Source organism: Gymnoscopelus microlampas (genome assembly GCF_963454915.1).
Source record: "Gymnoscopelus microlampas genome assembly, chromosome: 18".
Lineage (NCBI taxonomy): Eukaryota > Metazoa > Chordata > Actinopteri > Myctophiformes > Myctophidae > Gymnoscopelus > Gymnoscopelus microlampas.
In genome coordinates this window covers 10,570,350-10,594,349 of record NC_139955.1, presented here as the reverse complement: position 1 = coordinate 10,594,349, position 24,000 = coordinate 10,570,350, and the positions used below count along the sequence as shown (strand labels likewise).

Here is a 24,000-nt window from a genome sequence, read left to right as displayed (position 1 = left end):
ATGAGGATAAGGTTGAAAAGTGCTCCTTTAAGTACAAATCTCAGTACTTCTTCCACCACTCTTCTCTCTCTCTCTCTCTCTCTCTCTCTCTCTCTCTCTGTGTGTGTGTGTGTGTGTGTGTGTGTGTGTGTGTGTGTGTGTGTGTGTGTGTGTGTGTGTGTGTGTGTGTGTGTGTGTGTGTGTGTGTGTGTGTGTGTGTGTGTGTGTGTGTGTGTGTGTGTGTGTGCATGTGCGTGCGTTTGCGCGTGCGCACCCGCGTGTGTGTATACCGCTCACAGGGACTGATTGTTATCAGTGAATGAAATGAGTCCTTTGCGTGTGTGTGTGTGTGTGTGTGTGTGTGTGTGTGTGTGTGTGTGTGTGTGTGTGTGTGTGTGTGTAACAGTGCTGAGTCAGTAGTCACAGATGACTGTGTTTCTGTCTGTGTCTGGTTCTACTATATAAGGGATTAAGGCTATATTGCTTTATTGGTTCGCTCTGCAGCAAGGTGACCGCTGAGTTGGGTTGTGTGTGTGTGTGTGTGTGTGTGTGTGTGTGTGTGTGTGTGTGTGTGTGTGTGTGCTGGTCTGTACTTTGTGTGTATGCGTATAATATCGTCGCTATCGGGTGGAAACCTTGTAACATGAAATTTCAGGAAGAGTTTACTTGTATTCCAATGGATCCAATAAAGTTATGATTTAGTCACAAGCACTTGTTAATACTTTTCATTGGTTCAATATTCATAAAGCCCACATAGACACACTTAACCACTTTCACCCTGGTGTCCCTGTTTTGGCAGGTCATTGTGGGCAAAAAGATTTTCTAAATGATCATGCATAGCAGATCTGCATGCAGTGTGACGCATTGTGAGCTTTTAGATCAACAATATTCGCCACTTTTGCGCCACACTGTCAAACGACAAAGTATTGTGTTTATTTACCCAACAATATGGAAATACAAGATTTCCGCAGCAATATCTAAATTAATATGCAGATATGCATATGTTTTATGTATATGTGTTGTTTTTCCGTTGATGCAGAAGTGTGTATGTGTGAGGTTAAGTCTATGTATGTGCACCTGTTTGCAACTTTTGAGGATTTTTTACTTTACTGGAGTATTTCTCATTTTCAATACTTTTACTTCTACCCCATTACGTCTCAGAGAACAATATTTAACTTTTACTCTTACTTTTACTTTTACACTACAATTATTTGACAGCTTTAGTTACTAGTTACTTTGCAGATTTAGATTATTATTACAAAACATGCATGAACCACTTCAGCCCCACATACATACAGTACATTTCATCCATTTGAAAATAGCCGATCTACAAGCTCACAATGCGTCGCGATGCAAGCTTGTAGATCTGCTATTTTCAAACGTTTTTACTTTCAAATACTTTTGTACTTTTACTCAAGTAAATTTTGATTACCAGACTTTTACTTGACAGAGTAACAGAGTATTTCTACATTGTAGTATTGATACTTTTACTTAGGTAAAAAATGTGAGTACTTTTTCCACCACTGCCTGTTCTTTGATGTGTGTGTGTGTGTGTGTGTGTGTGTGTGTGTGTGTGTGTGTGTGTGTGTGTGTGTGTGTGTGTGTGTGTGTGTGTGTGTGTGTGTGTGTGTGTGTGTTCTCCCTCCTCAGTGTTGTCATTGAGGGGACGGAGGCATTGTTTCCCTGATGGCTAATTCTCTCCTGTCAGATCGTAATGAGAGATCACCCCAAAATTAGACCGCAAACTTCTTCAGGATTTACCTCAGTGATCTGCCCTCAGTGTGACTTTGGAGAGACAAAGTGCACGGCAGTTTGAATCTGGGGATTTGCCCCGTGCACCAGAGGGAAAGAAATAAAGTCATATTTCAAACCAAAACGAGATTTGGGAATCGGTAGAGCAGCGGTTCTCAAAACTTTTCAGGTCAAGGACCCCCAAATTGATATGTATATGACCCCCGTCTGAAAGGATTTTTTTTGCCAGGGACCCACATAAGAGAAGATTTGTGTTGTTAAAATGTTTCAAAATGATTACAAAAATTCTTCAAAATGTTTCATGCAGATCTACAGTACAAGCTCACAACGTATCGCGATGCGACACGTTGTGAGCTTGTAGATCGGCTATTTTTGAATCGAATGGCCAACTGTTCCTCATTTTGCTGGGGACCCCTTGGAACCCCCGCAAGGACCCCTCTACTTTGAGAACCATTGATATTACGGACCCACCGAACCCGGCACCACTTGTTTTAGAGCTAGTGTGATTGTAAGTGCTATAGGGGAGGGATTGCACTGGGGAGAGGGGGGAGTGGGGGGGGCGAGGGGTTCTTCTCACTTACCTCTCTGTCCGGTGTAAGTGCGAGGGGCTGCGCTTGTTATTTACGGTGACAGACAGATTGACTCTGACCAAGTGACAGCACACCCAGAGGCGTGAAAGAGAGACCGCTATACCGCTCGTCTCGGCGGAGTTGAAACATGGCCACTCTGGCGGCTGGGTGACCGCTCGCCGTCTGCCCTGGTCGTGTTAACATCCGTTTCATCTCGTCTGGTGCAACCCCGGGGTGAGGCAGCCCCCCAAACGGCCCCAAAGCTTTACTGAGAGCCAGGAACCTGTGGTTCCAATTCATTCCCCCGATACGCCCTGCCTCTCTCTCTCTTTTTCTTTCTCTCTCTCTCTCTCTCTCTCTCTCTCGCTCTGTTTCTTTCTCTCTCTCTCTCTCTCTTTCTCTCCTGCTGCTTGATGTCATCTGGCTCCCCTCTTTCTCTCCACTTTATCTCATCTCCCTTTTCTTTCTTTCTTTAGAAATCTCCAGTTTCATTGTTTTTCTCTCTCTACCTCCATCTCTCTCTCTCTCTCTCTCTCTCTCTCTCTCTCTCTCTCTCTCTCTCTCTCTGTTTCTCTCTCTACCTCCATATCTCTCCCTCTCTCCTCTCTCTCTCTCTCTCTCTCTCTCTCTCTCTCTCTCTCTCTCTCTCTCTCTCTCTCTCTCTCTCTCTCTCTCTCTCTTCATACATACTACTGTGAGAGAAGATGCATGATTTATGAAGCTCTATTTTTACCAGTTACTGTGCAGAAGCGAAGGCAGGGACGACAAAGGAGAGAGCAAGAGGGGGAGAGAGAGAGAGAGGGAGGGAGAAAGAAGAAATGGAGGGGGCGTGTGAGACAGTTTGAAGTGAGAGCCCAAGGGAAGGTAGGACAGGAGAGAGTGGTAGAGGCATTCATCACCCCGCGACCTCTCGGCTGAAAGAGAAGATGGGAAATAGGTGTAGACGGAAATATGATGGATCTGACGGAGTCTGCAGAAGGAGTAGAACACAGTGAGAGAGAGAGTTGTAGAACTGCTGCAGTCTTATCATCATCACTCATCATTCTAACAGTCTGTCAGTTCTTTTGTGCGTCTGTCCGATTGTATTCACTTTGTGGGTCTTATCACAGACTTCATTTTTCTTTCTCTCTTGTTAAAGGGCAAGACCACTTTGGTAAAGGTTTGGGTTGTGTAGTTACCTTGCCATGATGTAAATCCAAAGGTGGACAAGAAATACAAAATAATTGCTTCTTTGATTAGAAATTGCTAATTCAAAATATTGTCCTCGTTGACTTACAGTACGTAAAACAGCTCTCAAAGTCACTCTTTAGTTGATTCAGACAATATAGAACATCACAAAACCCGGTACTGTTCGTTTTTTTAATAAAAAAAATTAACTTCCTGTTGATTTTGCTATTTTTATTAAGAAGAAAACCCGGACTGGATCCACGGATCCGGATCTTCAAATAATAAAATCATCAGGAAGTTGACATTTTTATTAAAATAACAAACGGTACTGGGTTTGGTGATGTTCTATATTGTCTGAATCAGCTTTGTTTGTGTTCGTGCTAAAAGAGTGACTTTGGGAGCTGTTTCACCGTACAATGTAAGTCAATATTTTGAATTATCAATTTCTAATCAATGGAACAATTATTTTTGATTTCTTGTCCACCTTTGGAGTTACATCATGGCACACACAGTCCAAACCTCTACCAAAGTGGTCTTGCCCTTTAAAGTCACACAGTGTAACTTTTTCAGTTAGTTTTGATATAATCTTTCACTTGGTATATTTTTTCACAATAACCATTCCACATCAACTCATTCACTGCCTGAATTATTTCTGGCCGCGTTTGCCCACTGCCAAGATTTTTCATTGAAAAACAAAAGTACTCAGGAGCCGAGATACAGAATTTTTAAGTTTTAAGTTAACAAGGAAGTCTAGATCTTCGAAAAATCATATCTCCTTGGTCTTTGGGTCAATTTTTTTTTCTCCCAAAAGTCGTTTTAGTCGTTCTAGGCAGGCATGGCTTATGGGACAGAAGTCGTTTTAGTCGTTCTAGGCAGGGAATGAGTTAATGTGTTTTTTGACCGCTTCTCTAAGCTCAATTATTAGTTATGAGTTTCTGCCCCGACACTCGCACCAAAATGATGGGTGAGCAGCGAACACTTTCAAGATTTTCAAGTGGGCCCTGATGCACAAAATGTTGAGAAGCGCTGCTCTAGGACATAGACAGTATACAAGAAGCGGTGCGTAGCCAAGGCTGAATGGATCATCAAGGACACTCACCACCCCAGCCACAATTTGTTCATGTCACTGATTGATTGATTGATGTACTTTATTTAGTAAGACATGAGAACAACAGTACATGGAAGTACAAATTCACAATACAAGGTCTACTAAACTGGAAGACTCATAAAAGCACTGAGCTTGTTTCAAATGAGTTCCCCATGCACACAAATCATGATGACATATAAGAGACAGACAGATATACACAACTACTATAGAATGTCATACAATCAGTTTACAGGTTACTGGTATGAAGAGTGAGAAATATGTACAAAAGGAGAAGGAGAGAGGGGGGGGGGTAGGGGGGTAGGTTAGGTTAGGACTTAGACAGGGGCCATTTTCCAATTGCAGCCTCCTGAAGGTGTATCTTTAGGGCTGTTTTGAAAGAGAGTCGGGTTTTACACTCCTTTACTCCTTATGGTAGGGCGTTCCACATTTTTGATGAGTAGCATGAGAACGAGTTACTTCCCTTTGTTGAGCCAAAAAAGGGTTGGACAAGGTTTGTGGAGCTGCCTCTGGTATTGTGATCATGGACATCATTAACATTTTGGAAGTATTTTGACAAATACAGGGGGGGCCCTGTATTTGTCAATACTGCGGCGGCTGCGGCCAGTCAAGTGATACCTACAGTATGTATCAAAAGCCATTACACCACATTATGGAGCGGTTTCCACCTGTCAACCGTCAGACTGTTGAACAAGCGCTGAGCCCATGTCAATCCTGGCGACACAGGCCGTCACACAGGCATTATTATCACTCTATGTATGTATGACTATGATCCACTGCTGGCACTTTCACTTATGTACGTATACTCTTACAGTCAGTGGTGTTTTGGTCGCTACACGGGACACCACGGCGTTCAACTGGAAATATTTCATGCGCACGCGCAAGATACGCCCAAGTACCCAAATGGCTACTTTGCATAACAGGTTTACCGGTGCGCACATGTGCATGTGACGTCAATAAAATACCGTTCCCCTGAAACGAAATCTACATTACACCACTGCTTACAGTACATGTTTGATATCTGCTGCTAGGTGATGTGTCTGACCTCCACAAGAGACAGTGATTCTGTAGCTACTTATAGCTATAGGTTGGAAATGCCTCTTCTGGCAGAAGAAGCATATTCTGCCTGATTTTATTTCCATTTTGACCATGCACCTTATGTATATTTAACATTGTATCTTCTTCTTATCTGACTTTTCCCTTCTCTATTCTATTCCTTTTTTGTGCGTTTAACCCTTTAATTTAGTCATTATGCCAATTCATTCCCATTCCTCCCCAAACACATTTCTGTGTGTTGTCACTGCTGTTGTATCCTAGCCTGGGACCAGACGAATCTGCCAGTACGAAAAAAAGTAAAAAAGTTGCCCTCTGCGATTGGGTCTGGCCCCGCTCCGTTGAGAATCCATTTCCTACTCCCGAAGTCTGGGGTGACCGATCAGGGCCCAGTATTCAAATATGGGAGACTGTAATTGGTATTTGGTTGTTCCCGCCCAACACTCCCCACTGACAGGCTCTGCCACCCCAGCCCGTGGGAGTTATTATATTTGCAGTGACAAATATCACCCTCCTCCCCGCCCGGATTCCCTCCCCCGAACACGGGCCAAATTGTGTTCGTACCACAAAGCCGGATGCACCGCGGTGGATTCTAAACCATTGACTCTGCGGTGGTGCCCTTTTCTATTCTTTTTTTTAATTCTATATATACATCTTTTTATTGGAGAATAACAATTTTAACATTCAGCCATTAAATAATACAGCTCTCCATAGATTTTTGCACTTCTCTATTCTTTACCCTTATGACTCTTTTCTTGAATCTCTTCTTGACTAATTTACGTCTGTATAAACTTGGTGGGGCAATAAAGTTGAAGTTGCTGAAGTTGAGTGACACTGATGAAGGTTGGCGTCGTGTCCTCTGTAGCGTACTTCTCTGTTATAATATTAATGATAATAACTAGTGTGTTATTATAGAGCACGCGGTGACTGTGGACACCAGCAGGGAGCCATATGACCCATGTGTGCATTCATATTGATTTGTTTTGACAACATCATTACAGAGTGTTTGCACAGACAAAACGGGGCATGGAATACGAGATACAGGTGTGTGTGTTTGTGTGTGTGTGTGTGTGTGTGTGTGTGTGTGGCGCGTGCGTGCGTGCGTGCGTGCGTGTGTGCGTGTGCGCACGTGCGTGCGTGCACGTGTGTGCGTACGCGTGTGTGTGGGGAGGAATGGGGACACCGATGTGCGTGCGTTCGGTGTCCCCAGTCCTCCCTAAGCGAGGAGTTCTGCTCAGAGCAGATAAAAGTGCATGGATATTCAGGGGTCTCTCTCTCCTGTTGGGTGTGTTGGTCCAGACAGGGCTCATATTAATACTCCACTAATGAGGAGCCTTCCTCCTGCAGTGTCCAGAAACAATGGTCATGGAGGGAATCAGTAGCTCCCCGCTAGCCACCAGTTCCCCCACGGCTCCCTGGAACTCTACCCAACAATGAGAGGAATAAAACCTCCAATCACATTAATCACAGCCTGTGGGAACGGCAGGGCTGAGGAGGAGAGGAGAGAATTAATACGTTGCAGAAGGAGAGGGGGGGTGAGAGAGAGAGAGGAAGAGAGAGAGAAGGAGAGAGGGAGAAAGAGAGAGAGAAGGAGAGAGGGAGAAAGAGAGAGAGAAGGAGAGAGGGAGAAAGAGGGAGAGAAAGAGAGAGAGGGTAAGGGGGAAGAGAGAGAGCCAGAGAGAGAAAGAAATAAAGTGAGAGAGAAAGAGGACTGGCAGAGAGAAATGACTTGTATGTCTGCACATGTATTGTGGTGTCAGTTCTCCAGGATGTGTGTGTGTGTGTGTGTGTGTGTGTGTGTGTGTGTGTGTGTGTGTGTGTGTGTGTGTGTGTGTGTGTGTGTGTGTGTGTGTGTGTGTGTGTGTGTGTGTGTGTGTGTGTGTGTGTGTGTGTGTGTGTGTGTGTGTGTGTGAACTGATTTCCCGTGGGTGGACAGTAGGGTTGTATTAGTGGAAGGGTTGGTCAGGGATGCTGGATATTAGCTAATGCTTGGCGCAGAATTATTCCTGCCATCTGTGACTATCTGCATCTCATATCATTGTGTGTGTGTGTGTGTGTGTGTGTGTGTGTGTGTGTGTGTGTGTGTGTGTGTGTGTGTGTGTGCGTGTGCGGTTGTGTGTGCGTGCGTGTGCGTTTGTTTGTGCACTGTGTGTGCACTGTGTGTGTTCTCTGCTTGCTCTACCGTACTGTGCTCTGTGGTTGTGCATGTGAGTGTGGTTGCCTTCATGTGGTTGCACTTGTGTGCCGTGTGTGTGTGTGTGTGTGTGTGTGTGTGTGTGTGTGTGTGTGTGTGTGTGTGTGTGTGTGTGTGTGTGTGTGTGTGGGTGGGTGGGTGGGTGGGGTGGGGGGGGTTTTCTGTCCTTGGCTAAGCAGCCCTACGTCAGCATACATATGTGTGCATTAAGTACAGTACCATACGTCATGTTAATACGCTCACGTACATTATGTTCACATGAGTAATTGCAGGGAATCATTCACACACACACACACACACACACACACACACACACACACACACACACACACACACACACACACACACACACACACACACACACACACACACACACACACACACACACACACACACACACACACCTACCTACCTACCTACCTACCTACTCTACCTACCTAATCTATCTACACACGTGTGTGTGTGTGTGTGTGTGTACGTGTGTGTGTGTGTGTGTGTGTGTGTGTGTGTGTGTGTGTGTGCTTGTAGTGTATTCTACTATATAAATGTGGGGAAATGTGTTTGTTCACAATTTGATAAACACATTGTGAGGACAATTTTCCTCATGGTTAAAACAGATTTGGGGATTTAGGCTTATAATTAGGGAAAGATTCAGGGCGGGGTTGGGATTAGGATTTGGCACGGTTAGTTTTAGGGGTTAGGTCAGAGCTATGCCTGATTTATACTTAGTTGTGTGCCAGTGTCGCACATTGAAAACAGCCAATCCACAAGCTCACAACACGTCACAGCGCAAAAAGCGTTGTGAGCTTGTAGATCGTTTATTTTCGACTTTAGGGTTATGGTTTAAAAATTGGAAGTATAGTAATCAGTGTTGATTTTGACAGCAATTTTTGATTTCGTTTTAGCCATTTTAGTCTTTTGAATAAAATTCCATTTAGTTTTAGTCATATTTTAGTCATCTGAAATGTTATAGTTTTAGTCCACTAAATAACATAAGATTATAGTCGACTAAATCTACAGTTGATTTAGTCGACTTAAATGTTTTTTGGCGGTGCATTGATGGGTTGATGGCTCGACGTGTTGTGAGCTTGTAGATCTGCACCCAAGCGCGACCAAACATAAAATGACTTGAACATTTTAGAGTCGTTTTTATTTGTTGACGAAATTGTCAATATATTATATAGTCTTAGTTTTAGTCATTGTAGCTTAGTTTTAATTTCGTTTTTATTTTGTTTTTGTCAGTGACAAAAGATTTTTCGTCATCGTTTTTGTCGACGAAATCAACACTGATAGTAATACAAAATGTGTGTGAGTGAGTGGGCGCTTGCCTGAGTGCGTGCACGACACGTTTGTGTGGTCCCTGGCTACCAGATAGAGATGTCTGTCTCTGGTCTGTGCGGTCCCATCTGTATTCAGCCGCGGTGACGCCAGGCACGTACACTTAAGGGGAGCTGGGTACAATTAGCCGTTAACATTACAAGGCCGAATTAAGCCTCGTTCAGAACCCTCGGGGGAAATTAAACCACCGGCAAATCATTAAACCACAAGCTAAACATTAACATCCATTTGCATTTTTATTGCACCTGAAAAGAAAGCGCCGGGGTCCATTATCTGTGAGCGACAGCGAGGGTCCTCTTATTTATTAGTGTCCTCCCGCGCCCCAACAACAATGGCATTTATCCACATGAAGGAGGCAGAGAGAGGCCTCATTTCCATGCTAGAGCTTTTGGAGGGTTTATGATTACAAATAGGGACATGATGATGGCACAAAATGGCTGGCAGAGGATACAATGGCTTGTTTGTTATGCAAATCTTTCCATCCCTCCCAAAATAAACAGACGCAAAGGGATGACAATTGCAGAGGAACTGAGGCGGAGTGTCCTGGTTGACTGACTGTTCATTAACTGAACTACTGTAACTACAACAGGAAGTGGAACTGTTCATTAACTGAACTGAATACAACAGGAAGTGGGGGGGGGGGTAAAAAAAAACAATACTCAGGGATACTCTCTTTATCTTTGTCTCTGTCTCCCTGTCTCTCCAGGTGAATGGAATGTGTGCTCAAACTCCTCAGCGTGTCTCTCGCTCCATCATTTCTGTTCCCGACCAGGCTCCTGGTGTCCCCGGGGTCCGTAACCCCCAGCCCGGGGCCCGCATCCCCCAGCCGGCCCCCATAGATCCTGATGAGACGTTGGTCGGCCTCCGCAGGTGAGCAGGAAACCCGAGCAGCTACTGAGAATTAGCTGAAAAACAGGAAATGTTTGAAATAATATAAATAATATATTTTGTGGAAAATATATTTCAATATATATTTAAAAAAAATAATCTTTGATACTATTATCAAAATGCACGTGTGTTGTATCCTCTTGCAAATAAAATATATAGCATTCACACATTCTCATGAAATCGATAGCATAATAATCACCAAACGATGGAGATGACAGGAGCGCGCCAAAAACTGTCATGATGTTATTCCGACAATTGAAATTTGTCTGCGATGATGAAATCCCATGAAAAGTCGTTTGATGTAAGGCCGGCATAATGCAATACAAATTATGTTTTGTGTAATCTGAGTTATATCCTTTTTCAACCACCACTACACAGTAAAATCGTCAGTGTCAGTTTAATTGCAAAATGTGTTTGTCCACTCACTCAGGGTTAAAGTAACAATGCAGATTTGATGTACTGGACACGTGACATTACAGAATCTCCAATAGTTTCACCAATCTTTCATCCAAATCCAACTGTACAGTATCCTGCACGCCAACCTTATCACTTCCCATCACTCCACAACTTTGGAAGATTCTTTTGTCATCCAAGCAACAAGACATAAAACTATTTCAGAGCTTGCGGCACATTTCAGAGGTTTCTCTTCTTGGGTCCTGTCACCATGGATCATTTGTACTATTTATGGTCATTGGTGTTGACAGGGCATCTGCATAATGAATATCAACATGAACAGGGACGCACGTCCAATTTAGCAACGTGATACACCTGGTAGCTGGGACACGCACCATGTCCTTTCATGAAGCCCACTTTTTGTCAGCTCTTTGTCAAGTACGCATATGGTTCTCTGTCATAGAACAACATCCATTCCATTTAGGCTATGCAGTATGAGTTTAACTGTTCGACTGTAAAATAAATTAACCTAATAGGTCAGGGGTGGGCAGCATTTTTACAGAGGGCCATACTGACTTCCACAAAGTGAGTGAAGAGACAAGAATTTAAACTTGCTTTACTATAGGCTATTTGCCAGGCCAGATGACCTGGGTCCTTGCTTCACGACTTAGCTGTTTAAAATGTTAACTTTTTAACAGCGTATGTGTCACTCTGGTGTACTCTTAGGTTACAATGAAAAGATTAATACATAAAACAATTAACTTCAATGCAGCATCAACTTTTAAATTAGCCCACCAATTTATATCTGGGAAGTTGTCTGATATGCACCACTTCATAGGAAACTGACAAAACACATTACATTATGTTATAAATATGGATTCAAGGCAGACTGTTTCACAACTATAAACATTGAATATATACCATTTTAGTACATGCCTGCATCAATGGAATGGCAGCTATGTACACAAACAGTAAATATGAATTACCACTAATTGCAATAAAGTGAAATGAATTTGCCTCAAAATGCTTGTGTGGCGTAGGGTTAAAGTACCTGCCCACCACCACGGAGTCTTGGGGTTTGAATCCACTGTGGTGCGTCCGGCTTGCCGAGCGTCTGTACGAACATAATACACTCTATGCACAGCAGCCATATTGGGAATGAATTGGGCCCCCTTCCTTACTTCCTTCACAGGTGTTACCAATAATACTAATTAAGGCTCAGTTCCATTTTGTGGCATAGTGGGTGTCTTATTTTCAAGGACCCCCATAACTCTGAGAGTGTACAAATGGAACCAAATGGACCCGTTACACACCCACCATAAGGGGCCATTTGGGAACAAAAATGGAGTGTTTCTAGTGAGCCAACATGCACGTTATCAGCACCCTGACAAGAATGGAACAGAGCCTTCATTAGTATCATTGGTAACACCTGTGAAGGAAGTAAGAAGAGGCCCAATTTCTTTCCAATATGGCTGCTGTGCATAGAGCCTATTGGCTGTGTTCAAGGGAGGGAAGCTGGGCGGGGAAAGGATCTTTGTCACCACACCGTACTCCTACAGGCTGGGGGGGATGGCACCTGTCAGCGGGGCGTTGAACGGGAGGAGGAGGACGTGGGTGCTATACGTCCTCCCAGTGGGAGCTCCTCACTGGCAGGTGGGCTAGTGGGGTACAACAGCAGTTGCAAGCAGTGGGAGGATTTAATTGGCATAATGACTAAATTGGGTAAAGTGGTACAAATAATTGGCTGCTCTACAAAAAAATAAATGAATACAATTCCATTAATATAATGCCTTTTATGATTTAGATTTTTTGGTGGGGGTTGTTTTGTTGTTTTGTACCCTGTCTGCCCGTCCGTCCGTCCGTCCGTCTGTCCGTCCGTCTGTCTGTGGACAGATAATCTCTGGCACTGTTTTTTATATCTTACCATTTTTTATATTTACAAAATGCTTATATATACAAAATGCTTCAAATCATGAACGCAGGCAGCGTCCGATCGCTATGAAACTTTAGTTTGCACACACATTCCCACTACTAGGCCGAGGAAGAAATGCCACCCTTTTCACATTGGCCTATTATAGCGCCACAAGCAGAACGATTTTTGCACAAAAATGTAAATTTAAATTTAAATTCTCCCACAGATTTTGTCCAAACATCATGCAATAACTACATCAACATTAATCCCTCAACTTCTACATTCCACTCACCTCTATAAGGACTGAATTACGAACATTGCTGGCCCACAATAACCTACCTGACCTGGCAGAGACCTGTGCTCCGAGGACCACTTTTTCTAGTTTTCTTTTGAAGACGTCGCAGGTTGGATTGAGTTGGAACACGGGTCAGTTCCGTCCCTCTGCCCATATGTCGACCATGTGTGTTCTAGGTCCACTAGACTGGAGTCCCCCAGGGCTCTGTTCTAGGCCCCCTCCTGTTTTCGCTCTACACTAAACATCTTCGGCAAACATTGCTGATTTGTTGGCTATTTTCACCGGATGATCGCCCTCAGGCTAGGGACGCTAGGATTCAACTCAGCTAACTCTGCTGTGATTTGTTTTGGGGTGAATTTTCTTGCCTTTATTTTTAGTCCACAGTGTAGAGAGACAGGAAACAGGGAGAGGGAGTCGGGGAGTGACATGCAGCAATGGTCCGGGAATCGAACCGGGGACTCGCTATCAGGCATCAGAGCCTATGTAACAGGCACCTTAACCACTCGGCTATCGGCACCCCAAAGCTGTAATAGGTTTCTAATGAACAACGTTAGCGTTAGAACCACTGGAACACACAGATGTTCAGTTACATCCTCTTTCTCATGGAGGCTCTCATCCTCTGCCCCCCCATTACTGTATGAAGCTTCTTTCCCCGACTCCTTTCATTGTCTCTCTCTGGGTTTCTGCACCCCCCCTCTCTCTGTCTCTCTTTGTAAAACAATTTGTCCGTCTACACTTTTCTCTGTTCGCCCAGATTACCATAATTAAAGTATCTTCTCTCTCCTTCCCTCTTTCCTTCTTTCTCTCCCTCTGTCTCTATTTCTCTCTCTCTCTCTCTCTCTCTCTCTCTCTCTCTCTCTCTCTCTCTCTCTCTCTCTCTCTCTCTCTCTCTCTTTCTCTCCCTCAGGGAGTTTATATCCAGCCTGCGGGGTTACAGCTCTTTCTACAGTGGCCTTGGGGAGGCGCTATGTAGCCGTGAGCCCGAGCCGGCCAACCACTCCCTCTGCTGGAACGGACAGGAAATGACAGACAGGTAAATAAGGCATTGATTTATATCGGCACAGGATTCACTGCCATCCACGGACCTGTAAACCTTCAACTGCACTGAAAGAGTCAAATAAAAAAACAGCCACTCACCTCAACAAGCCAGCCATGGTGGAAAATACCATACTCAAGTACTGCACTTAAGTACAATTCTGAGGTACTTTTACTTTATTTGAGTATGTACATTTTTCAATACTTTAAATACTTCTACTTCACTGCATCTCAGAGGCAGGTGTTTTACTTTTTAATCCACTATAATTATTAGAAAACTTTAGTCACTAGTTACGTTGCATGTTGGTACTGTATTTGGATGCCAACACCTTTGTACTTTAGAATACAGGACTTTTGCTTACAGTAGAGTATTTCTACGTTGTGGTATTCCTACTTTAACGTATGTGAAAACTTGATCTGATTACTTCTTCCACCACACTGCCCTAGAGCCTCCAGCAGCTCCGCTCTGCTGATGTGCATTGTGTCTGACATAACAATAAAACATATGGCTGTTATATATCTTAAATTGTATTTGCGCTGCAGATAGATAAGGTCTCAGGCGGGGGAGAGCCGAGGTGAGCTGAAGGGTACGTTTGCGTAAGAAGCGATGAGCATGGCGGGAGGTCGCCCTCGCCCACTGAGTGTAAATCTTGACTTTGGCTCTATGGGATGTTATTAATGTCAGTCTCGCCGTCGCCCGCTTCCCCTTCACTTAATTGCCACTTCAATCCCTCCCCCCCAACCCGCCACCCTTTCTGTCGTCTCGCCGCGCACCACAGGACCCAATTTGGTTTTCACAATATTTCACCTCACCTCCGGTTCCTTTGGCTCCCACACCCCCCGCTCAACCTCGCCCTCGTCCGACCCCAATTTAAATTTGGCTTACTTAGCTCAATTCCATTCACTTGTTTGGCCTTGTTAAATGTGCATTGGGCTTAAAGGGCAAGACCACTTTGGTAGAGGTTTGGGTTGTGTAGTTACCTTGCCATGATGTAACTCCAAAGGTGGTCAAGAAATGAAAAATAATTGCTCCATTGATTAGAAATTGATAATTCAAAATATGCTCCTCATTGACTTACATTGTACGGTAAAACAGCTCTCAAAGTCACTCTTTTAGCACAAAAACGAACGCAAACAAAGTTGATTCAGACAATATAGAACATCACCAAACCCAGTACTGTTTTTTTTTTAAATAAAAATGTCAACTTCCTGTTGATTTTGCCAGTTGAGTAGAAAACCCGGACTGGATCGGCGGATCCGGATCCAGATCTTCAAATAGTAAAATCAACAGTAAGTTGACATTTTTATTAAAAAAACAAACAGTACTGGGCTCGGTGATGCTCTATATTGTCTGAATCAGCTATGTTTGGGTTCATTTATGTGCTAAACGAGTGACTTTGAGAGCTGTTTTACCGTACAATGTAAGTCAATGAGGAGCATATTTTGAATTATCAATTTCTAAACAATGGAGCAATTATTTTTGATTTCTTGCCCACCTTTGGAGTTACATCATGGCAAGGTAACTACACAACCCACACCTCTACTAAAGTGGTCTTACCCTTTAAGCAAAGCACTCATACAGTAGATGAGATTGTTTGAGACTGTTTGAGATGTTGCCGCATGGAAAACGGCCATACGCAGTCTCAAAGCTGCTAGCAATAGACTGCAAAAAAGCTTCATTCCACGTACAATCAGGTACATAAACGATCTGACAAGAACCAGAACGAGACAGGGCAAAGGGAAATGCTAACCTGCCCTCCCCATCCGTCCTTTTCTTGCACTTGAACTGCACCTATAGTACCTAATCTGCTGTATATAGAATATACTGTGAAGTTGTTTACACAAAGGTAGGTGGCAGCTACTGGGGAAAAATACTGTTGGTGTATACAATATACCAAGTTTTTATGCACATGTACAGTTGATGATGCTCTATTTTTTTTGCACTCTCTTTTCTTTAAATCTTTTTACAATTTCTAATATTCATTATTATGTTGTTGTTATTATCTATGCTGCTGCATTGTCTGAAGGAAGGCAAACCCAAATAAGTTTTACTCTTATGTACCTGCTGTACAATATGTAACAATAAAGTACAACCTTGCACCTTGAGATGTGGACAGAATGTAGGAAGGATGTTGAATTCTTCAAGGTTCAAGGTGGTCTTTATTGTTCCATTGTAACATCTTGTGTCGGTACGTACAGTAAGAGTCAGCTATCTTTTTGCTCAGCTCCTTGGACATTGTAATTGCGTTATCCATTAACCCGTTCAATCCGGGAATGCATCTGTGTCATTTTAGATTTCTTTGGCTATTCAAAAATAGCAGATATACAAGCTCATAGCACGGCATGAGCTTGTAGATCTGCTATTTTTTGGAAAAATCTTGAAAATGTGTGCAAATCTTTGAATATATATATTTTTTAAAGCAAGCATTTGTAACTCAAATCTTTGCTTCTGGGGGGGTCCCTGGAACGAAACATTTTTAGATGGGGGTCCGCGGCCAAATACATATCTAAAAATGGTTTTCTAAATCCTAACAGTATGTTGCTATAGCCTATCAGTGGTGCTCCAACTTTTCCATGTCAAGGACCGCCCAAAATGATGTATTTGGCCGCAGACCCCCATCCCACCCCCAGAAGCACAGATCGAATTTAACGTTTTTTGAGTGAGGCACTCGGTGCCGCACTATGAGCTTGTATATCTGCTATTTTTTAATACCAACAGAAATCTTTAAATGACACAGATGCGTTCCCGGTCTTAATGGATTAAGAGCATATGTGTCACTCTGGTGTACCATAACCAAAGAGCTTTACAGTGTGCATTACTGTACATTCACCCATTCACACACAAACCATGGAAGAGACCAACCTGCTCACTGGGAGCAGTTAGTGGTTCAGTGTCTTGATCAAGGACATTTTGACACTAAACTCTACCACCTGAGCCAATAACAGCACAAGAAGCAAGTAATAGCAATTACTTTACAAAAAAACCAAAACAACAACGTACGTACGTATATACACAACAAGAGAAGAGAAAGGTTGTGTCCATTGTCCTAGCTCTTAAGGTGTTTGAAGGTTCAATCCTCAAATAGCAGATATACAGGCTCACAACGCATTGCATCCGCGACACATTGTGAGCTTGTAGCTTAGTGCCATGTGATGCCGCCGTGGGACGGAGCACCCTTGCAGGGTCTACATTTCTCCTGCAGTAATATATATATATATCTGTATAGTCCAGTCTTGACCTCACTCCACTGTCTCCCTGTCTGTATTGATTTTAAGCTTTTATTGTTTGTTTTTTATCCATTTAGACCGGGAACGCATCTGTGTCATTTTAAGATTTCTTTGGCTATTCAAATATAGCAGATATACAAGCTTTAGATCTGCTTCTTTTTTTTTATCTTGGAAAATGTATGCAAATCTTTTCCGATATGTGCTTCTAGGGTCCCCGGAACAACATATTTTGAGATGGGGGGTCCGCGGCCAAATACATTACATTTTTGGGGTCCTTGACATGGAAAAGTTGGAGGACCACTGATATAGCAACATACTGTTAGGATTTAGAAAACATTTTTAGATACGTATTTGGCCGCGGACCCCCATCTCAAAATGTTTTGTTCCAGGGACCCCCCCAGAAGCAAAGATTTGAGTTACAAATCTTTGCTTTAAAAATATATATATTCAAAGATTTGCTCAAATTTTCAAGATTAAAAAAGATCTACAAGCTCATAGCGCAGCACTCGGTGCCGTGCCATGAGCTTGTATATCGACTATTTTTGAATAGCCACCGAAATCTTAAAATGAAACAGATGCGTTTTCCCGGTTTTAATGGGTTAATAGGCTAGCTAGCTCCTCTGTTCCTAGCTGAACTCCTACACTGTCGCACCCCAGCTAGGGCTTTGAGGTCGGCTGACCAGTTGCTGCTCGATGTGCCTTATAGAAAGAACTAGGCTAGAAACCAGAGGTGACCGAGCCTTTGCGCCGGCTGTCCCTCTGGGCTGTGGAACAGCTTGCCCCTGCATATTCCATCTGCCCAGTCCCACTTCCTAAGACTCACTTTTTCTCCCTGGTCTTCAACCCTGGTTGAGCTTGACCCCCTGGCATTTGCTGTGTGTGTGTGTGTACTACTGTTCTAACCTGTCATGGATTTTTTTGGAACTCTATTAGCACAACCCAGAAACAAAGACAAAGGAAACCATATCTTAATCCATTTAGACCGGGAACGCTGTGTCATTTTAGATGTCTTTGGCTATTCGAAAATAGCAGATATACAAGCTTATAGCTTGTATATAAAGTTCAAAGCACCACTGATATAGCAACATGCTGTTAGGATTTAGAAAACATTTGTAGATATGTATTTGTAGTTCATTCACAAAAAATAAAGTTACATAGTGTAGCTTTAAATGTGCTTCATAAATAAAGTTTGAGTTGACTTGAGAATCTCAGTCGTACATTGTCCGCTGCGTCTGCTCTGGTCTGTCGAGTGCAGCTGCTCAGCTACAGTTTCTCACAGGGGAGTGACAGAGGACAGCGAGAGAGAAAACTACCCAAGCCTCCTCCAGGGCGTCTGAAACAGGTTGGCACAGCACAGGAGGACAGAGCCGTCCTGAGGGGGTGATTATTACCAGCCAGACCAAGCGGTGTGATAGCGAGGTGGGGGGGGGGGGGGGAGTGGATGGGGAGATTACGGTGTAATTGTCCGTGTCAGCTGCCGGGGCGCACGGCCGTGTAGCCGCCGCATTCCTCCGGCTACGTTTTCACTCTGTGATTTGTTCAGGATCATCTTCCATTATCCTCCCAGATAGGAGCTTTTCCGAGACCAATGAACGTGATACTCGTTCGGCTATTGTCTCGTTCCAGATACATTTGGGTGGGGGACGGGTGCGGGGACAGGGAAGAGACAGCGCCTGACACTTGAGAAGCGTTGCTCGGAGTCACCGCTAAATATGGCTCTTGTCTGCAGTCCCACCTGGAGGCACGATGAGAAGGCCTCAGCGATGTCAGAGGAGCACTATCAGGGTTCAGTACGGGTCAGAGCGTATGAAGATGGCTGTCATGGACTACACTACTAGAACCTAGGCTGACCATCATCACTGACCCTTAATTCAGGGATTTCTAACCCTTTTCATTTCACAGGCCCCAGTTTGAAATGCAAAAGGCCACGGACTCGAATTTCATGCCAATTTTCATCTCTGGGACACCCATCTACACTGTAGAATCCTCTGTTTTCATTTGGGTCTGGGTCTGGAACAGAGTTATAGACCCATAAGAAACAGTGATTTAATTATCAAATCACTGCAGTGACTGAATAACTCAAAGCGATTACCGATTAAAGTTTAATTGGTAATCGTTTGGAGTTATTCAGTCACTGTGAGAGAGAAATCAAATGTTAGGGAAAAGATTGGATCAAACTGATAAAACCTAATAGTAATGATGTCGACTCAGACAGTTAAGCATCATGAGCTTTGTGACCTGTGTTGATGTGATCTCTCTCTCTCTCTCTCTCTCTCTCTCTCTCTCTCTCTCTCTCTCTCTCTCTCTTTCTATCTCCGGCGTACGGTCCAATAAAGCAGAACCGCCTGCCTTAAAAATGACCTTTAAAATTCAAGCCCAACACCCTGGCTGTGAAACACGAGCCCACTGCCTCTCTTATCTTCAGGACCTTTCAGCTCCCAGTCCTCCATCCAGCCAGCCCGTATTTCCTCCTCTTCCGTCTGCTTAATGGATCACACGCCCCTCCATTATTAATGTGACCATTAACGGGGGTTGGGTATGAGATCACGGCTAATAAGAAGGATAAATAACGGTGGAAATGAGGGGCTTTAATGAAAAGTCTTCCCATGGAGGGGTGTGAGGGAGATGCTGATGGATGAAGCGGTGATGTTGAAGGTGATCGTGGGTGTTCAGGTGGCTGCAGTTGCAGTCAGAGCCCCAAAAACAGAAACGTGACCTCATACTGTACTTTGTGTCCGTTGACAAAGGGCGAGAACTAGACGAGACACTTTTTTTCCCCGTGGCCTTTTCTCTCTTGCTAACCTTTTACCCAGCAAATCCTATAACTTCCCACTGTGACCGACATTGGCTTCAAGATGACATTTAAACTGAAGCCTGATTTATGCTGTACTTCATCGTACACCCACGCCGATCACTGAAAAACATTTTGCTACCACAGTACTAATTATGTTATGTTATGAAGTAGTCTGATGTAGCCTGTTTGGTGGTGAGTCACCTTTAGATATTTCAATCAATCGGTTATTTATAAACGGGCACCGGCCTTCTGGGGAACGATGCAAATTGGGAATGCATGCCCCACCTGTTTATGTCGTTAGAAACTGCTGACATCGTGTTGTCAGCAGTTTGAGCTTGTAGCTCATATGAGCTTGTAGATCTGCTATTTTTCAAAACTCTTGAACATTATTGAACATTTTTAACAAATCTTTGCTTCTGGGGGTCCCTGGCACAACATATTATCAGATGGGGGTCAGCGGCCAAATATTTATCAATTTGGGGGTCCTTGACATGAAAAACCAATTACTTACAGTACAGAGTACTGACCTACTTAGACCCCCGGTGGTGGACCCGACGTTGACGTTGAGAACCAGTGACGTACAGTAGGGTAGACCCCCGCCCCCCCCCCCCCCATTCAAGCTCTGCTTCCCCAGCTGTGTAAACACACCTGTGCGCTCATGGCGTGCAGGAGCAGACCCAGAGCAGCAGCCCTGTAACACATCACCAGGAACTGCTCCTGAAGGAATACCCCCCCCAAACCACAGACACTTTTACAATTCAGACTCACTGCCTATCAAAACAGCTTTCAAACGGGGACCGTTTCACTGTACAACAACAAAAAAAAGACTATGTGGATTCTTTATAAAGAACCGTATAAAATGTCCCTGTGTAGAACCTTTTTTTTTAACCGTAAAGCGAACTATTATGTCCTTTTCAGGTTTATATAGAGGTTTTTTTTTTTTGTAAAGGTGGCAGGCAAGGCACATGATGATAGACGGAGGGGCGTGTTTCAACATGTCTTTTCTGCTCATTATGCCTCCTTCACTTAAACCTCTCCTAACAACCTCTCCCAAGTAACACACTAGTTAGTGTCTGGTCCTTTCTGGAACACCTTGAACCTTTAGGACCCATGATGCCAGAAACAACTCGGATACTATAATATGAAAAATATTTTCAACTTTTCATATCACTGAGACTAAAACTTGTAAGCGTTTTGTTGGCAGTAAAAAAAACAAGCAAGTCAACTATCACCATGAGAGTTAGACACATAATACATGCACAAAGTCTAAAAGGCAGAATTTATTTTGATTACGATTTGAAAGAATAGGTTACTTATGTTTAGTTGCTCTGATAGCAAATACTTCAAGTTGATTGATTGATATCATTACAGATTTTAAAATATACATATTAGTCAAGGTAATGAAGGTCACATAGTAGGCCTACTGTATGTTATTGAGATTCAATTCTATTTAATTTAACTTTATAATAGTGACGAATCATAACAAATTGTCTCAAGACATTTTGCAAGTAGAGCAGGGACCCAATGTGACAGTGAGTACCAACGTTGCCCCCTCACCCTGAGCAAGCAGTTTTTTGAAACAGTGGAACAAAGGAACAGAGGAACAAACCTCAGGCACAGCCAGTGTCGCAAACTTAACAATTGTGTTGCTAGATTTAGCTTTGCAGACTACCCAAGCAATAATAGCACCTAGCAACAAATTTAGCAATTTTTTTTTTTTTTTTTTAGCTATTTGGCATCTTTTGAAGAGTGTCTAAAAACAGTAAAATGCACAAATGTCCCCTCTAAATGACACAAGACCTTTTCATGTCAAGGAACCCCAAATGAATATGTATTTTATTTGGCCCCGGATCTCCATCTGAAAAGATTTTGTGCAAGGGACCTCATACACTGACAAGAGTTTTTGAAAACAACAAGCTCACAAGATGCGACACATTGTGAGCTTGTAGGTCAGCTATTTTCAAATTAGCCGATGGATATACTGTAGGGTTAAAGTGGACTCCCTGGAACCCCCGGTCCTCATTTTGAGAACCACTGATCTAGCAAGTTTTAGCTAGCAACTTCTACTGATAATTAGTTTGCAACACTGGTGGGCAGAACCAGGCTCTTGGGCGGGTGGCCATCTGCCTTGACTGTGTCAGGGGGAAAGCGATAGACAGAAAGAGACAATAGTAACAACTATAATGACAGCAATAACAATTACAGCAGGTGTAATAATAGTATAATGAAAGGGATAGATGCTAGGTTTGATGTCTGCTTGCTTACCTCATTGTTACTTTGTAGCACATGCCCGTTTTATAGCGCTTATTTACTCAGCCACTGACCCTCTTGTTGGCTGACTCTGTGGGTTCATGCTGATACTAGGACCTTGCAATGTCTAGGTTGTTGTGGATATGAGCATATGCTAAATCAATGCCTGGTGCATTTTTTTACCACATGAATCCTAGCGTCCATATTCTGGGACAAACGTTCTCCAAAGAAAATAGCAGATCTGCAAGCTCACAACATGTATAGAGTGGGGGGGGGGGACTACGGTCAACTACTTATACATTTCATCTACATGAATATGCATTCAGCTTCACCTAATTACAATACTATTGTACACATTAAGATTATAAACAATTACTGTATCAAAAGATATTTAAAATTAGGCACACTGTAACCTCTGCAGTAAGGTTAAGGTTATGTTTATAATTTGCATTAAGGTAAATAAATTATAATATTGTGGCTTGCTTGACCAGAAAAGACATCAGTTATTCATATAATCAACACTAGGTGGCAATAAAACATCATTTCGTTTTTTTCCTAAACCAAAAAGAACCTCCCATTATGGAACTGAAATATCTTTTGGCTCGATAAGAAAGAACCATGTGGGTTCTTTATAAAGAAGCGTATTTAAAGGTTCTGTTTAATACCCTAGAGGCCTAGAATCTAGGGTAACAGATAAGGGACAACTTCATATATTTACATACTAGTCACATATCTAGACAACAACATCAATTGCTTTTAAAAGATAACTATATGAAAATGACTTAAAATGTTTCTATCCAACAGCGATGATATAATATATTTTAGGTATAGGGTTAGGGTTATGAGAAATGCCAAATTATGACCTTGGTGCTGTTTTTCACGATTTTAATTCAATTTACCGCATTTAAAATGACGTGTTGATCTGCCTTTAAAGCCTGCGGATGACCTTGTCATCTAGTTCAGAATGAATGAACATAAAAGTTTGTTGTGTTTTGTGTTGTCTGTCAGGTTCCCTGGACCGGGTCTGAAGCGGGCTCACACTCACGGCTCAGAGTCCAGAAACAACAAAGCCCTCGAACCCGTCATCGGTCAGATTATCGACAAACTCAAGCACATCAACCAGGTGTGTGTACACACATAAATGCATTTACTAACGCACAAACACAATCTTCCTTTCACACACACACACACACACACACACACACACACACACACACACACACACACACACACACACAAACACACAAACCCACGCGCGTGTGCACACACACACACACACACACACTGTGTGTTCAAATTCTGTTCCATAATATGGAACAGAATATGTTGACAGTACAAATCAACAGAGGCTTGTGTTGCTTATATTGAACATAGCTCCATAGTTTAGGCTGCTTTATCCACACCCACTACCAGCCACCCTGTCCAGCATCAGAGACAGGCTGACCCTTACGTAAAGGCACAGAGTAAACATATGTAAACCAAATGAATCCTAATGTGTCCCTATTCTTGGTCAAACACTGAGCAAAAATATTTTCTGGGATGAGATTTGTTGTAGAGGGAAATAGTAGCAGACCTAGTATAGAGCCCGGGTGGACCCCGGTCAACTAAATATATCCTACTATAAATACGTGAAATCTCTGCGTAGCTGTAGTTCACGTATGTTGAGAACCATCCCACCGATCGACTTCAAACTCGGCTCGCTCGTCACTGAGGAGCCGAGGGAGTGTGGTCCTGATGTTGAGTCGGTCAGATAGAAAGTTGTCCAGAGGCGGGGGACAAAGACAGACAGACAGACACAGAGATCTCCATATATGAGCATAAAAGGGACACAGACAGACAGACGGGTACATCGGTACTCTGACAATGGGTACAGCAGGTGTATCGCATAACTGGGTGGGGCATGCATTCCCAAGTAGTAGGGTTTAATGGTTAAGGCCACAATCAGTAGCTCTCATGATGCAAAACATATCATATCATGTCATCTTTCTTTGAGAGAGCTACTCCTTCTCTATTTTATGTACTGTATGTGTGTCTATGCCTGTGTTTTG

At 43.1% G+C, this 24,000-nt stretch overlaps 1 protein-coding gene across 1 annotated transcript in view; it reads left to right on the top strand.

Moving 5' to 3' along the window:
• Positions 1 to 24,000, top strand: part of gpc3 (glypican 3) — a gene marked incomplete at both ends in the record, with an annotated part of 157,861 nt that overhangs the window by 85,308 nt on the left and 48,553 nt on the right. The window contains 3 exons of the mRNA XM_084041661.1: positions 9,864 to 10,027; positions 13,553 to 13,678; positions 22,961 to 23,075. Of these exons, the coding sequence (XP_083897787.1) occupies positions 9,864 to 10,027; positions 13,553 to 13,678; positions 22,961 to 23,075 (405 nt within the window). The remainder of the gene's footprint in view (positions 1 to 9,863; positions 10,028 to 13,552; positions 13,679 to 22,960; positions 23,076 to 24,000) is intronic.